This window comes from Papaver somniferum, chromosome 7 (assembly GCF_003573695.1).
Source record: "Papaver somniferum cultivar HN1 chromosome 7, ASM357369v1, whole genome shotgun sequence".
NCBI classification, from domain to species: Eukaryota; Viridiplantae; Streptophyta; class Magnoliopsida; order Ranunculales; family Papaveraceae; genus Papaver; species Papaver somniferum.
The window spans coordinates 112,560,873-112,573,929 of NC_039364.1; the positions used below are offsets into that span (position 1 = coordinate 112,560,873).

Here is a 13,057-nt window from a genome sequence, read left to right on the forward strand (position 1 = left end):
AACACCTTTAATTCTTCCCATACTTGTTAATTATAGTAAATTCAAACTAGAAGATAAAGATGGATCTTACTCGGAGGACTCCTTTGTAGATGATTGCTCAATTAAAACTCCTACTTTGATAAACCTTTTTGCTATTAAGAAAAGAAGACAAAAATTATGAAGAAACAACTTTCAATTCAAGATGACATCGCACCGGTTCAGAAACCCTAACTCAAACTCAATTGTCGTTCGTGACCCCGAGGAAGAATAAGAGGAAGAGGAGTACGCGTACTTCTTTAAATACACCATAATGGGATTTTACCGATTCGGGTGCGGAAACCCATGAATTTAACAGAAACAAACATATTCCGTTTGATGTACACAATCATATCAAATTATGATTTCCAAACAAAATCTAATAATTGACATTTAATTATATCAATATAATAAGACGGTTAATCTTATTCTTAGCTCAATGAAAGAGTTTCAGAGCACAAGAGATATTGATATTCACAGGATTAAAAGTAATGTAATTTTTTCTGACCATATAACACCATGAAATTGGAGCTAGCTCAACTATATGTGATGTTTTACTTTGATCAAGATTGATTACAAAGATCCTTCCTTTATCCAGAGTCAATTACCAAGTTATCAGGATCTCAGAAACTTGATAGATATGTCACAGAACTTAAAATTAGTACAAACGGAAACAAACCTTTACTACTGCTTTCCCCATCTCTAGAATAATTACATGATGGGGTGATTCCAAGAGGTTGGATGAGCAAAATGCTCACAAACCATTATGGCATAACAGTCTTTCAGTTTTGTTTCTTCATCCTCAAGGTGATCAAGAGATGATATTTCGTAACCATCAGGAGTAGTCAAAACTGTTGCAGAAGTACAAGTTACTTTGGCATGCCATAGTTTTCCACAATGATAACAAGTTCTATTAGAGACTGAAAATTGGGAGGGCATCTCCTTACTCAAGATCAATGCAAGGTGCTCCAAGAACTTAAAAGTCTTTTCAAAATCTAGAAAAAGATCTTCGTTTATATACCCTCTTCTGTTGCATTCCTTAAAAAGACTGTTTAACAATCTTTTAAGACATCGTAGCTTATTACTTTTAACAGGACGTTTCTTGTTTTTCACCTTAACTGAGGATTCTTTATTTTTTTTTCCTATTGATTCTTTACTATCAATCAAAATATTGGAAATCTTGAATGAATCGAGAGCGTCCTGTGAGACAAAAGGTCTTGAGGAAAATAAACTCTGAAGAATCTTTAAGGAATTATGATGTACGTTACAGGTAGACAAAAAGAGCTTCCCACAAGAATATACTTTCAGGATCAAACAAACACAAACTTGTTAGGTTTTCCGTGTTTGCTCACTCTGATACCAATTGAAAACGCGGGGGGGGGGGGGGGGGGGGGGGGGGGGGGGGGGGGGGGGGGGGGGGGGGGGGGGGGGGGGGTACCAAAATACACCACCAACTTTTTCTTAGGCAACTTGAATGGACAAACTTAAATACAATTCCGGGAGTTAAACTTAATCAATCTCAATCAAGGAATAATATTTATAGTTATATCTCTTTTTCTCACAATCATAAAGTTTACAAAGACAAGTCCGTGAACTGATTTACGTGTGAGAGTACTTGGACGATTCCAAAGATCAACATCCAAGAATCAATCAAGTTGTATCCAAAAAACAAGGATGGATGTATCTACTTTTGAAAAGACGAGGTACCCAAATACACCACAATCTTTTTATTTCAACCTATAAGTCCTCTACCGAATGTGATCGTCTATGGACAAAGTCGAGACAATACGACAATTCAGTTCACACTTCGTGTGATCCTCTATGGATACGAGATCGAGATAATACAACAACAAGGTCACTTGTGTGATTGACTATGGATAGAAAATCGAGACGATACGACAACAAAGTATGTACTAGATAATAGGTTCGGAAAAACCGCAACTCTATAGGATCAATATCAAGTATACGGAGTTAACGTACTTGTGTATTTTACTTAATTATAATAAAAATTATTATCCGGAAAAGAAAGTAAAAGACACATCAAGATTTTATTAACGAGGAAACTGCAAATGCAGAAAAACCCCGGGACCTAGTCCAGTTTTGAATACTCTCAGAGTTAATCCGGTATACAAAATCAAATACCAACTTTGTATAGTTGAGACCAAGCAGACTACCCCTAGCTACTTAGTTCCCTCAGTATCCCTGCGCCTTCCACTTCTAGAGTCACGCACGTGAATATCAAGTCCTTTGGATCGTATTCCAAACAACAAATAATCTGTTTGGTAACCACTCTAATCAATCTTGCTAAAGATAAAATGAGTCGTTGACAAAGGCTCTTATGTTTAATCTAATAAGCTCATTTGTCTGGTTAGATCAATCTATCCAATAACTACCGAAATAGTCAAGTTTAGATTCGCACTCAATCGATATAGATGTCAAATAGAAATATACATAATGTCGATCTCACACACCTAATCAATCAGATATATCAAAGATAAACTGATTCTAGTTAGATCCCAGGCCGATCAAGGTTTGTGCACTAAATCCCAAAGATACGAAAACTAATAAGAATTTTTCTTCGTCTTCAAATCTTATACTGCCTTCAAATACCTGCACAAAAACACTTGAATCCTCTTTGATCAATCACACACAAAACGGAGTCTGTTAACAATGGATCATCACAAGATGTATTTAGATCTAAAAACAGTTCTAAAGATCACGTCGATACTTTGATGTAGTCTGAGTGAATCTTATATCAAAAGAGAAGATTCTTAAGAATAAACAAACTAGGTGCAATCAAAGTTTCAACAACCGTTAGTCAATCAAATCAAATCGAAAACTTATAAAAATGCAATTATCTAGTTTCACATCAACGGTACTCGCAGAGCTTCTTGATCTCACAGAAGTCTTTAAACGAGCGGTCGTAAGAGATTTCAGCTAATTAGGATACTTTCCTCTCCGAATAGACAGCTCCACCAGAAACAACAAGAAATGAAGTTTTCCTGGCTCTTAGGATAGTTTGCTAGAAATGCAAACTTAGTTATTTATAGACCAAGGATGTTTGGACACCAAGGAATTTCCAAAACCGAAAATATTCTTTAGATATACAATGAATTCCCAAATTTGGTTTTCCTAATCCAATTAATGTTGGTCTAATATTCTCCGAAATCTCTCATAAAAAATCTCCAATTAGTAAATGCACATTACTAATTTTTATTCTCTAGAGTTATGCATTAATTGCTACTAATTAAAGCATATAGAACCAAAAACCTTAATTAAAAGATTCTTAATTTATTTCGACACAAGATCACCTTGAGTACCAAGGGATATCTTTGAACAATAAATGATAAGAGTTACTGCACGTGTTGAAAGTATGTTGACATCTTTTCACTTCAAATCCTTATTCCGTATATACATGGATTTGCATCTTGGAATCAGTTCTACCACACTTCCAAACAAGTTTAGAATTGGTTCTACCATACTTTCAAGACTACTATGTGATCGGTCATACCAAGTCGCAATGGTTAGTTGTGATCGGTCCTACCAAGTCACATACATGGGTTCAGATCGGTTATACCAATCACTAGGATCGGTTCTACCTATACATGGTATCTACTTGTGGTCGGTCACACCAATCACTAGGATCGTTCATACCAATTACAAGGATCGGTCACACAACCACTTATGTTCGGTCACGCCAATTACCAGAATCGATCACACCAATTACAAGGATCGATCATACCATCTCATGGTGATTACTTAGGATCGGTTACACCAATTATCAGGATCGGTCATACCAAATCATAAGTCTAGGTATTGTGATCGGTTATACCAAGATGCATAACCTGAGTTAAGATCGGTTCTACCAACTCACACATATTGGTCTTCAAAAGAATATGCAATGAATAGACGGACCAATAAATCCATTGATTTCCCTTTCGATTCATGAAACAAGTTCACTAACGTACTTCCTTTAAACAAATGTGAAACATTGTTTCTTAGGATGAAATCTTCACCATACACCCATACACATAATCATAAAAATATATACAAAATTATGTCGATGTCATATCTACGAAGTTCAAAAGATAAGCGTTATACTTCGTAGTCTAGTTCCTTAATACTATGATCATGCTATTATGATCATGTCTCTCCACTAGAGTATAATATACAATATATATACAGTATATATAGCTTCGCATGTTATGTTTTCAATATAGCACGACTTGAAAGATATGTTAGAAATTGAAACAAGCTCAATTCAATATTACTAACCTCAAGTAGAAAAGGATGATGTCGTCGTTGTAGTCGTTACTTCTTCTCATTCTTCAGGTCTTCGGAGTAATACTTGTATATCTCAACATTCCTAGACTTTCTAGTCTAACCTAAACGAAGTTGACTCTATTATTTAATCAAGCGACTCATAAAATTATTGTAGATACAACATGGATCACTAAAGGTATAAGTTTGGGTTTTCCATTAATCTTTAGGAATGATGCATGCAGTTTTGAAAGAGTCAGGGCAAGACCAAAATTAGAAGCAACTCCTGAAGAAGCAGAAGCTCTAAGACTATTGTAGGAAACGCAATGAGCTAAGGATGAACATATGATCAATTTCATCATAGAAGGAGACTGTAAGAACTTGATCGAGTTTTTGAATGGGCAAAAAATATCTCTCTTGGAAAAGAAAAGCCATTTTGGAAGAAGCAAATAAGATAACATCTTTGCGTTTAAATTTTCTAGGATTTTCTTTTGTTTTTAGATAAGGCAATGATCTAGTAGACGCCTTAGCTAAGCAAACAAAACATTATGTTTGTAATCTTAATTGGTCATAAATTTTCCTCGTTGCATTACGCAAAAAAATCACGTAGATAAATCTAATATTAGGAGTAAAATGCATAACTCCATATTAGATGGATCTACTGATCTTGTACTCAAATTTGTTAACTATTTAAGTCTTTATAAAATGTCTAATTAATTTAATTAAAAGGAAATCGTTATTAGCATCGATATTTATTTTATATTATTTTTAGAACATTCAATTATTCAGAAATAGTCAATGTACGGTTCAAGTACTAAACTCCAACCTAGACAAAGACTTTCTAAATAAAATCTAAGTAACAAAAATCTAAGATTTCTTCAATAATTTCAAAATCATATGAATAAAATAGAGTAAACGGTGTTGACTCGAAATCTAAATCAAAATCAATTCTTATTTTTAAGTCAGATTTAGTTTTCAGTCATATTAATTATGACATTAATAGTCGCCCAAACTTAAACTATAAACATCAGCACTAATGTATCCCTATCATATAGCGGTTCGACAACAAGAGAAATTTGTTTTTAGTGCTTCCTCTATCTACATAATGGGAAATCATTATCCCGGGTTGTAACTAATATTTGTGGTGCTAATATTTGTTTTTAAACCTTTAACAAATATACAATTTTTTTTTGTTTATTATCCTTTACAAAAACTCTTGAGTTCTCCTTTAGTCGTTTTCCTTATCAAAGACAAGTCCTAAAACTCAATTATAATAATCGATCTATCAAAATCCTGATGGATTGACCTGTTATTTTCTAAAAACTCCTTAATAAACTCTATAATAACATTGTATTTTTCTTTAACCATGCAAATTATCTCAGATAAACATAAAACTATTTCCTATTTCTACTAGATTACTTCTTGTTGGTACCCATCAATTATCATGGTCTAGCATAAGCCAATTAGTATTTTTGATCTGGGCCAGGTTCTATTATGAGAAAGGGATCTTGATTTTAAAGAATCGAGACTTGATGTTTTGGTGTTTTTCAATTTAACAAATTTTGTTATAATGTATTTTTTTTTCCATTAATTGTAACATGGTTTTAAGGGCCGAAGCATGGGCCATTCTTATTGCCGTCAAAACACCAACGAATGGACAAAAGTCTACTTAGACTCGAACTTAAAAAGTCATGCCATAATAAAAAAAAAACAGTCCTGACATAATACTCCTACCGCGCCCCAAGATGGCACCAGCAAATCGATATAATATATGCTTCAGAAGATTTAATCTTGTGCCAGTGGTATCGTGATATTCATCAGATTTGTATGTATGTGTGAGAGATGAGAGAATAAGTTGAACTGAGAATGAGTTGGTGGAATGAAGAAATGTTAGATTGTTGAAAAGGTTGGAACTGCTGACATTGTTGAGAATAAGCTATAGTTATTTGTAAATTGATTTTGAAGTTCATTAGTTTACTACAAAGGAAAATATCTTAATAACAGAATAAGTTCATTAGGATTTGTTTAATACAGTGAATCTTAATGTTTTCACATTACAATGTAAGGAAGTAATGGTGATATTCATTGCATTGATTTACTGAGGAAGATGCTTAAATTAGTTGGATAACAATTGTTTAATACAACGAATTTTAATGTTTTTACATAAAAATGCACAGGAGTACTGGCTAGAAGGAATTGGAAAGCAGCACGCAATGTTTGCAAAACAAACGGATAGCCTATCAACAAAAACAGTGGTAGACCACTATGCAACGGCACTTCCTAGATAGCAAAGAAAAACAAGCAGTAAAAAAGCCCCAAAAATAAAAAGATTTAGGCTAACAGCTTAGCTGGCCTGGTCTATAAGACGGCTCTGCCTATGGCCTTCCCCCCTCATTGGGATTACCTCTAATAATCCCAGTACAGAGCATGGATTCCTAACCAAGATCGCAAGCATAAAAAATAAAACTCAAAACAGGCTTAAAAAATAATTTTAAACCAACTGCTTTCTTCATGAACGAGGATGACATGTCAAGGGCGTCATTTGATGTAGCTGCAGAAGTACACCTTTGGCACATGCAAACCTCTGACCTTCCCTCTTCATTAAAGGAGAGTGGATTACCTCTCATAATACAGAGCATGGGATCCTAACAATAACAAAGAACACGAGCATAAAAAATAAACCTCAAACGGGCTTAAAAAGTAAATCTACACCAACTGCTCTCTTGTAGAAAGTTTGGCTCTAACAATGTTTTCCTAAAAAGGGAAGGCCATAGTCCTTGATTTGGTAACCCCCTCGCAAAAAACAAACATTATGAGACGCAAATAAATGTAGCTTTTCAGGAAACTTACATGTACCTGACCAGGAAAGATGGATGATACAATGGACATTGAGGCAATTAACACGGGGAACAAGTCTCTAGATTACCAAATCAAGGACTGGGGAAGTTGCTGAGGAACAAATAACGAAAGAAATCAAGTCTCTAGATTGCCTCAGATACAGATCCATACACGCCTGGGATACAAAGCTAAACTATCTATCTTCACGGAGGTAGAAATTCATTACCAATTCCTTAAACTGAACCATGCTAATTACCAGAGCAGAAAAATCCGAACAGTCTAGATACACAAATAATATAAAGAGATGCACAGCGGGGAAGAATGATGATAGGGAACTGACCACTTGGCAGTAAAAGTTACTGATGTTCAGGCACTTGCTTCAAAAATTTACATCTGGATCATTCAATAGTCGGTAGTTATGTGATGCTCAAATAAGTAATGCTTGGAAGTAGCCACAACTTAAACTGCATAGTTGTGGAAAATACATCTCAAATGAGTATATACATCTCTTTTTGATTGATTTAAATTCAAAATAACTCCAGATGTACAAAAGAACTCGAGAATATGTCAATGTTTGTATTGATACTAACAGAGCATAAAAGAGAACAAAAAATATGATTGATTTAAATTCAAAATAACTCCAGATGTACAAAAGAACTCGAGAATATGTCAATGTTTGATTTTGATACTATACTAACAGAGCATAAAAGAGAACAAAAAATAAGTTGTTTCATTAAGAAAAAGGTGTACTGCAACACAAACAGTAAGGTACTTCAATTCTAAAAAAAAAAAAGAAGAAGAAGAAGCCGAATAAGGTACTTAAACAACCCCACCTTACATCTTGCAACTTCTAGTTAATAAACCTACCGAAGAGGGCAAATGAGTGGCTTCTGGCACAAAATGGCACAATAATGAATGTAATACTAACAACTTGAAAGATTGGAATATAAGAAACTTTTGAGTTCGCATTTGGAAGGTTTGTAGGGGGCTGATTCTTACAATAATTCTAGAGCTATATGAAAAAGGTATTATCCTGAAAATATTACAAACAACCAACTCAAACTCCTGCATGTTGGTGCTATGATCAGTGGCAAAATCATTTCAGTTATTATCCTGCAAGAATACATTGTCTAGATAAAGAAAAATATCCAAAAAATAACATCCTTAAATTTCTCCATACTACTGAAACAATACTAGATGCCTAATGCTAAAACTGCCACACAAACAGTAATGTCATATTCTCGATCTTCTTTTGATTTAAGTGTTGTTTCTTTTTTCACTACTTTCTCACTTAAAACGGTCAAAACATAGAAAATACTCCTATTTTGGCCATCCACAAGATTAAAATTTGAAAATACCTGGAACACCCTTGAACTTCTTCAGGAATGTAAAGTAAAGAATACCCCCCTCCACTTCACACCAACAGCGTCTCGCAAACACAATGCAAAGATAAACAGAAAAATCACCCGGATTATGCATTTAAGTGAAAGATATTTATACAGTGTCAAGCGGTCAAAATCTAAATCTAATACATACACACAAGATTCAGTAATTCCCCAAAAATAAAGTATTTATGACATGCCTTGCATGCAAGCAGGAATGAGTACATTTCGTGAATACAGCTACAACTCACTGCCAAAAAGACCACTGGCGCCTAATCTCTTCTGTTGCAACTCCCTTCTTCGCTGTTCCTCCAATGGATCTGGACTCTTCATGACTCTTCTTACCCGCCTAAGTTAACATTAACAAAAATTTCAATTTCAAATGAAAAACTACCTGAGATGAGCAAAACTCAATTGTTCTAACAAACGAAAATAATAAACAGATAACCAGGGTAAGTCATCAAAATACCTGTCTTGTGCATGTTGAGCTGGAAAGGTTGGCATCAAATCTCTTGACATGGGAAGAGGAACCTCGCGAAACCACTCATGGTTAACAGCCTCTTCAGCAGTAATCCTCTGCAATAAATAGTAACAGGACCAAATTAGTACTAGTACACAAGTAACACAACTGGCAAAAGAAGAAAAACAACAAAGACGAAAATGCCAGATCATATATAAATCAACAGTATCAGCCAGGTAAGTTCATACCTTTGCAGGGTCGTATGTTAAAAGCCGGTTCAACAAATCAAATCCAGCATCCGAAAGAACTGGTGATCCAGTGAAAGCTGTGGGTGGGAATTTCTTGCGCAGTAAGTTATACCTGAAAGAAGCATGCTAGCAGTTAGAAAATAGGTCGTGAGTTTTATGTAGTAAGGGCAACAATTAGAACATGAGGTATTTGCAGCAAACAAGACCAATTTTTTAACAGAAGTGTTACTTACTGTTGCTTGGCAAATTTGACCTTGGCACCGGGCAGTTCAGAAAAACCTGGCCAAATCGCCTCACTTGGAGTACCAAGGGTTTTGAAAATCTGCAATTAAGAGAAACCATGGCAGACAGATTAGACCAAATCCAAGCAAATAAAAATGGAAGCATAAAATAGAAGGTCTAGACTCTGGAAACAAAAACTACCTTGTCAAGCTGATCAACTTCAGTTTTTCCATTAAATAGGGGTTCCTTGGATAATAGCTCAGCCATCATACAACCCAACGACCACATATCAATTGCTGTTGAGTATTGTTTTGCCCCTAATAAAAGCTCAGGTGCTCTGTAAGAAAAGAAGGATAATCAAATCAGACACTGCAATCTTATCAGTCAATATAAGAATGGAAATACAGGATTACACAAATGGTGTCAAGCTCACCTGTACCATAGAGTAACAACCAGTTGGGTATATTGCTTCAATGGGCTTCCACATAGGCGAGACATTCCAAAGTCACAGATCTTCAGCTCACCCTGATTGTTCATAAGAATATTAGAAGTCTTCAAATCCCTGTGAAGTACCCAATTATCATGAAGATACTCAACACCCTCCAACAACTGCAACATGAGACATTTAACTTCACTCTGACTAAAAGGCTGTCTCTTTGTCTCCATTATGCTCTTCAGGTCATGCTCCATGTACTCCATAACCATAAAAATACTATCAAGGCCATCCATAACAACTTCCTTAACCTCAACAATTGATGGGTGATCTGTAGATAAAAGAATGTTAATTTCCCTTAGAGCAGTCATAGGAAAACCTTCTCTTTCTTTCTCCATCTTTACTTTCTTCAAGGCTACAACTTCTCCAGTTTTCTTATCCCTAGCTCTAAAGACAACACCGTATGTACCTTCATCTATTCTATTGAGCCTCTCAAACTCATGAACACTCCTACACCCTTCAAGCATATTTATATTCTTCTTTATGCATTTACCCCTACAAATTTCCCCATCTGAGTCAGTATCAGAATAGTTTGCACTACCATCTTTATTTATGTCATCCTCATTGATATCTACAAAGTCAGTGTTAACCAACAGATGGTCAGAGTAGTCACCACTACTGCTAACTGACCCAGCCAAACATTCATCAGAACCCGATGATTTAGCTCCTGATCCTTCCCTTATGAATTCCCCAACTTCTGGAGTAGGGTCCTTTTCTCCAGGTGATAGCCTCACGTCCGCCCACCGTGACACCGAAATGTTTCGTGAAACAAACTCCTCTTCTTCTATTTCCCCAGGTTCGCAATCATCACTCCTAAGCTGCTCTGGTGCAGATGGAGAATATGACATTGAGTGTGTTTCCTTTACAGTAGATCCAGCTGCATAAGGTGATGCAACAGAATCAGCATGAGAACAGCCAACTTTGATGGAAGGTTCCTGCAAAACCCTGTCTAAGAGTACATCTCTAGATTTCACTGCAGGAGGAGAACCCCTAAAATTCTTAGAAACAGCTTTCTTTTCCCTCAAATTACTCACCTCCTCTTCTTTATCTCCAGATTTTACTGGAGATACCGAGACAACCCTAGAATTCTTATAAACTCTAGTTCTAATCACCTCCTTCTCTTCTCTATATCCAGATTTTACTGGAGATACCGAGGAAACCCTAAAACTCTTAGGAACAACTCTAGTTTTAATCGAATTACTCACCTCCTCCTTCTTCTCTTCTTTGTCCCACAAAATAGGAGAAAATTTCCGCTTCTTAACCCCAATTCCGGCATCGTTACCCCCATTATCAAGAACCCCAATTTTCCCATTAATACCCGAATTGCTCGAGTTTGTAGAAATCCTATCCCTTTCTCCCCCAATCTTCGAATTTACAGATATCCTATCCCTTTCACCCCCAATTGGACTCCGTCTTCTTTGATCACGATCATATCCTTCACCTGAACAACTAAGAAATTGCCTTTTCCCACCAATTTTAAGATCAGATTCACGATCCCTAAATTCATTATCACGATAACCCCCATGTCTTCCTGCTGCCATTTTTTAATCAAATCAAAACTGGTAAACAAAACAATTCGAAGAACAATAGAAAAGAAACAGAGAAAAGGGTTCGAAGCCCTAACCGTAGGAATCACAGTATCACCAAACTGAATGACGAAACCCTAAAAAATTGGGTTATGAATCGAAGAAGACAAAACAATTAATGAAATTGAAAAAGAAAAAGGTAAAAGGAAAAAGAAAAACCCTAATTTGAGATTTCGGCAAACCTTGGTAGTTGAGGAGTTGAGAAAAATCAAACCCTAGAAATTCTGCGATCTTTTTGATTTGGTGCAGGGAGAGCTCGTAAGTAACGAACTAACGATGATTGGTTTTGAGACGAAAGAAAATATCAAGGTGATATCTCTTTTTATAACCAAGGGACCAAGGTGATTTTGGAAACTCGGTACAATTCCGATTAGGAAGGAAATAAAATAATATCCACGCGATCAAAGGAGAATGATATTTCTACCCAACACCCTTGATTTTCACGGTGCGGCTACGATGTGATCGGATCACATAATTGAAGTATGTGGCTCATCTTTATGTAATGACACCTAGATTTTTTTCTCCAAAACAGTTTTATTACTTATCTTTTTGTCTTAAGTACTTACTTTTTTTCAAAAAGGGAAAGCAGTCACGTGGATTTAGAGGGGGCGGGTTTTTAATATGAGTATGTGTCAAAATATTAAGAGGGGTCACATACAAGATGTATGTGGAACGATCACATCTTAATCTGAGCCGATTTTCACTAAGATGCAATGTTGAGGCTAAGTCTTACAGTGTGCTGATCTAGCAGCTAGATTAGCCCAGCGATGAACCATTCAGCGTCCAGCAATGAATGGTTCGACGCTTCAAATCTCAGCCGTCAGATTAAAAGATATATCGTCCGGCGCTGAGCATTCAGCGAAAAGGTGTTTTTTTTTGTGCTGAATCATTCAGCGAAACTATCTAGTTGCTAGTTCACATGCTAGCAACTGGTAGGAGAGAGAACTAGTGTTAACTTTTAAGCCATACTTTTTTTTTGAATTGCAACACTTATCTCCTAATCTAGCACCTTCAATCTAGCCCATAAGACTTAGCCTGATGGACACCTGTGTTGGCATATGCTCATGTTTTTTCTTAGCTATAAGTGTTAGCTTTCTTTTTTTTTTTTTTTTTTTTTGTTGCCTTAGCACTGGGTCTAATGGTTCTTCCCAAGCTATTTCCAATTGCCTTTCCACGTCAGTCTTGGGAGAGCCTAGCACCAGCGGCAATTCCCTATTTCAATAGCGAACGAGTAATGGTTGTCCGCTTCCATGGGAAAAATATAGTTATCAATTTTCTAAGAAACGGACAACATGTATCCATTTTATTTACACTATTTTGAATAGTCAGCAACGCATGACCGGACAACTATTAACCTTTTACGAATTAACAGTTTCCTTCCTCCAAAAATGCATATTCTCCCCGTTTTTGTGTTTATCACAAAGATCTCTCCTCACTGCTCAAGTATTCTAATTTTCATGTTCTCATGTGAAGAAGCTATGAAGAAATCGAAAAGCTAAATCAATAGAGATTTTTCTGATTTCGATATAATGTTCTTCTTCTTCTTCTTCTTC

At 35.9% G+C, this 13,057-nt stretch overlaps 1 protein-coding gene across 4 annotated transcripts; it reads right to left on the bottom strand.

Moving 5' to 3' along the window:
- Positions 1 to 6,371: 6,371 nt before the first annotated feature.
- Positions 6,372 to 11,798, bottom strand: LOC113298156 (cyclin-dependent kinase G-2-like). 4 transcript variants are annotated; one of them, XM_026546848.1, is made up of 9 exons: positions 11,687 to 11,794; positions 9,859 to 11,581; positions 9,627 to 9,762; positions 9,437 to 9,525; positions 9,204 to 9,315; positions 8,965 to 9,071; positions 8,472 to 8,844; positions 7,454 to 7,577; positions 6,392 to 6,920 (listed from the first exon to the last, which is right to left on the bottom strand). In XM_026546848.1, the coding sequence occupies exons 2-7, from the start codon at positions 11,457 to 11,459 to the stop codon at positions 8,736 to 8,738; spliced, it is 2,154 nt and encodes a 717-aa protein (XP_026402633.1). In that variant the 5' UTR covers positions 11,460 to 11,581; positions 11,687 to 11,794; the 3' UTR covers positions 6,392 to 6,920; positions 7,454 to 7,577; positions 8,472 to 8,735. The 4 variants fall into 4 exon arrangements, with proteins under 4 accessions (XP_026402631.1, XP_026402633.1, XP_026402632.1 ...); XM_026546846.1 differs by having other exon boundaries at positions 6,372 to 7,224; positions 9,859 to 11,798; XM_026546847.1 differs by having other exon boundaries at positions 7,454 to 7,506; positions 9,859 to 11,798.
- Between the last annotated feature and the right edge of the window lie 1,259 nt (positions 11,799 to 13,057).

What these genes read in the sequence shown, in the direction of transcription:
- LOC113298156 (XM_026546846.1), bottom strand. Translation starts at nt 11,459, where the DNA reads ATGGCAGCAGGAAGACATGGGGGTTATCGTGATAATGAATTTAGGGAT. An exon ending in TAACATACGACCCTGCAAAG is followed by an intron (nt 9,072 to 9,203) that starts GTATGAACTTAC and finishes TATTTATTGCAG; the next exon opens with AGGATTACTGCTGAAGAGGC. An exon ending in GCTCAACATGCACAAGACAG is followed by an intron (nt 8,845 to 8,964) that starts GTATTTTGATGA and finishes ATGTTAACTTAG; the next exon opens with GCGGGTAAGAAGAGTCATGA.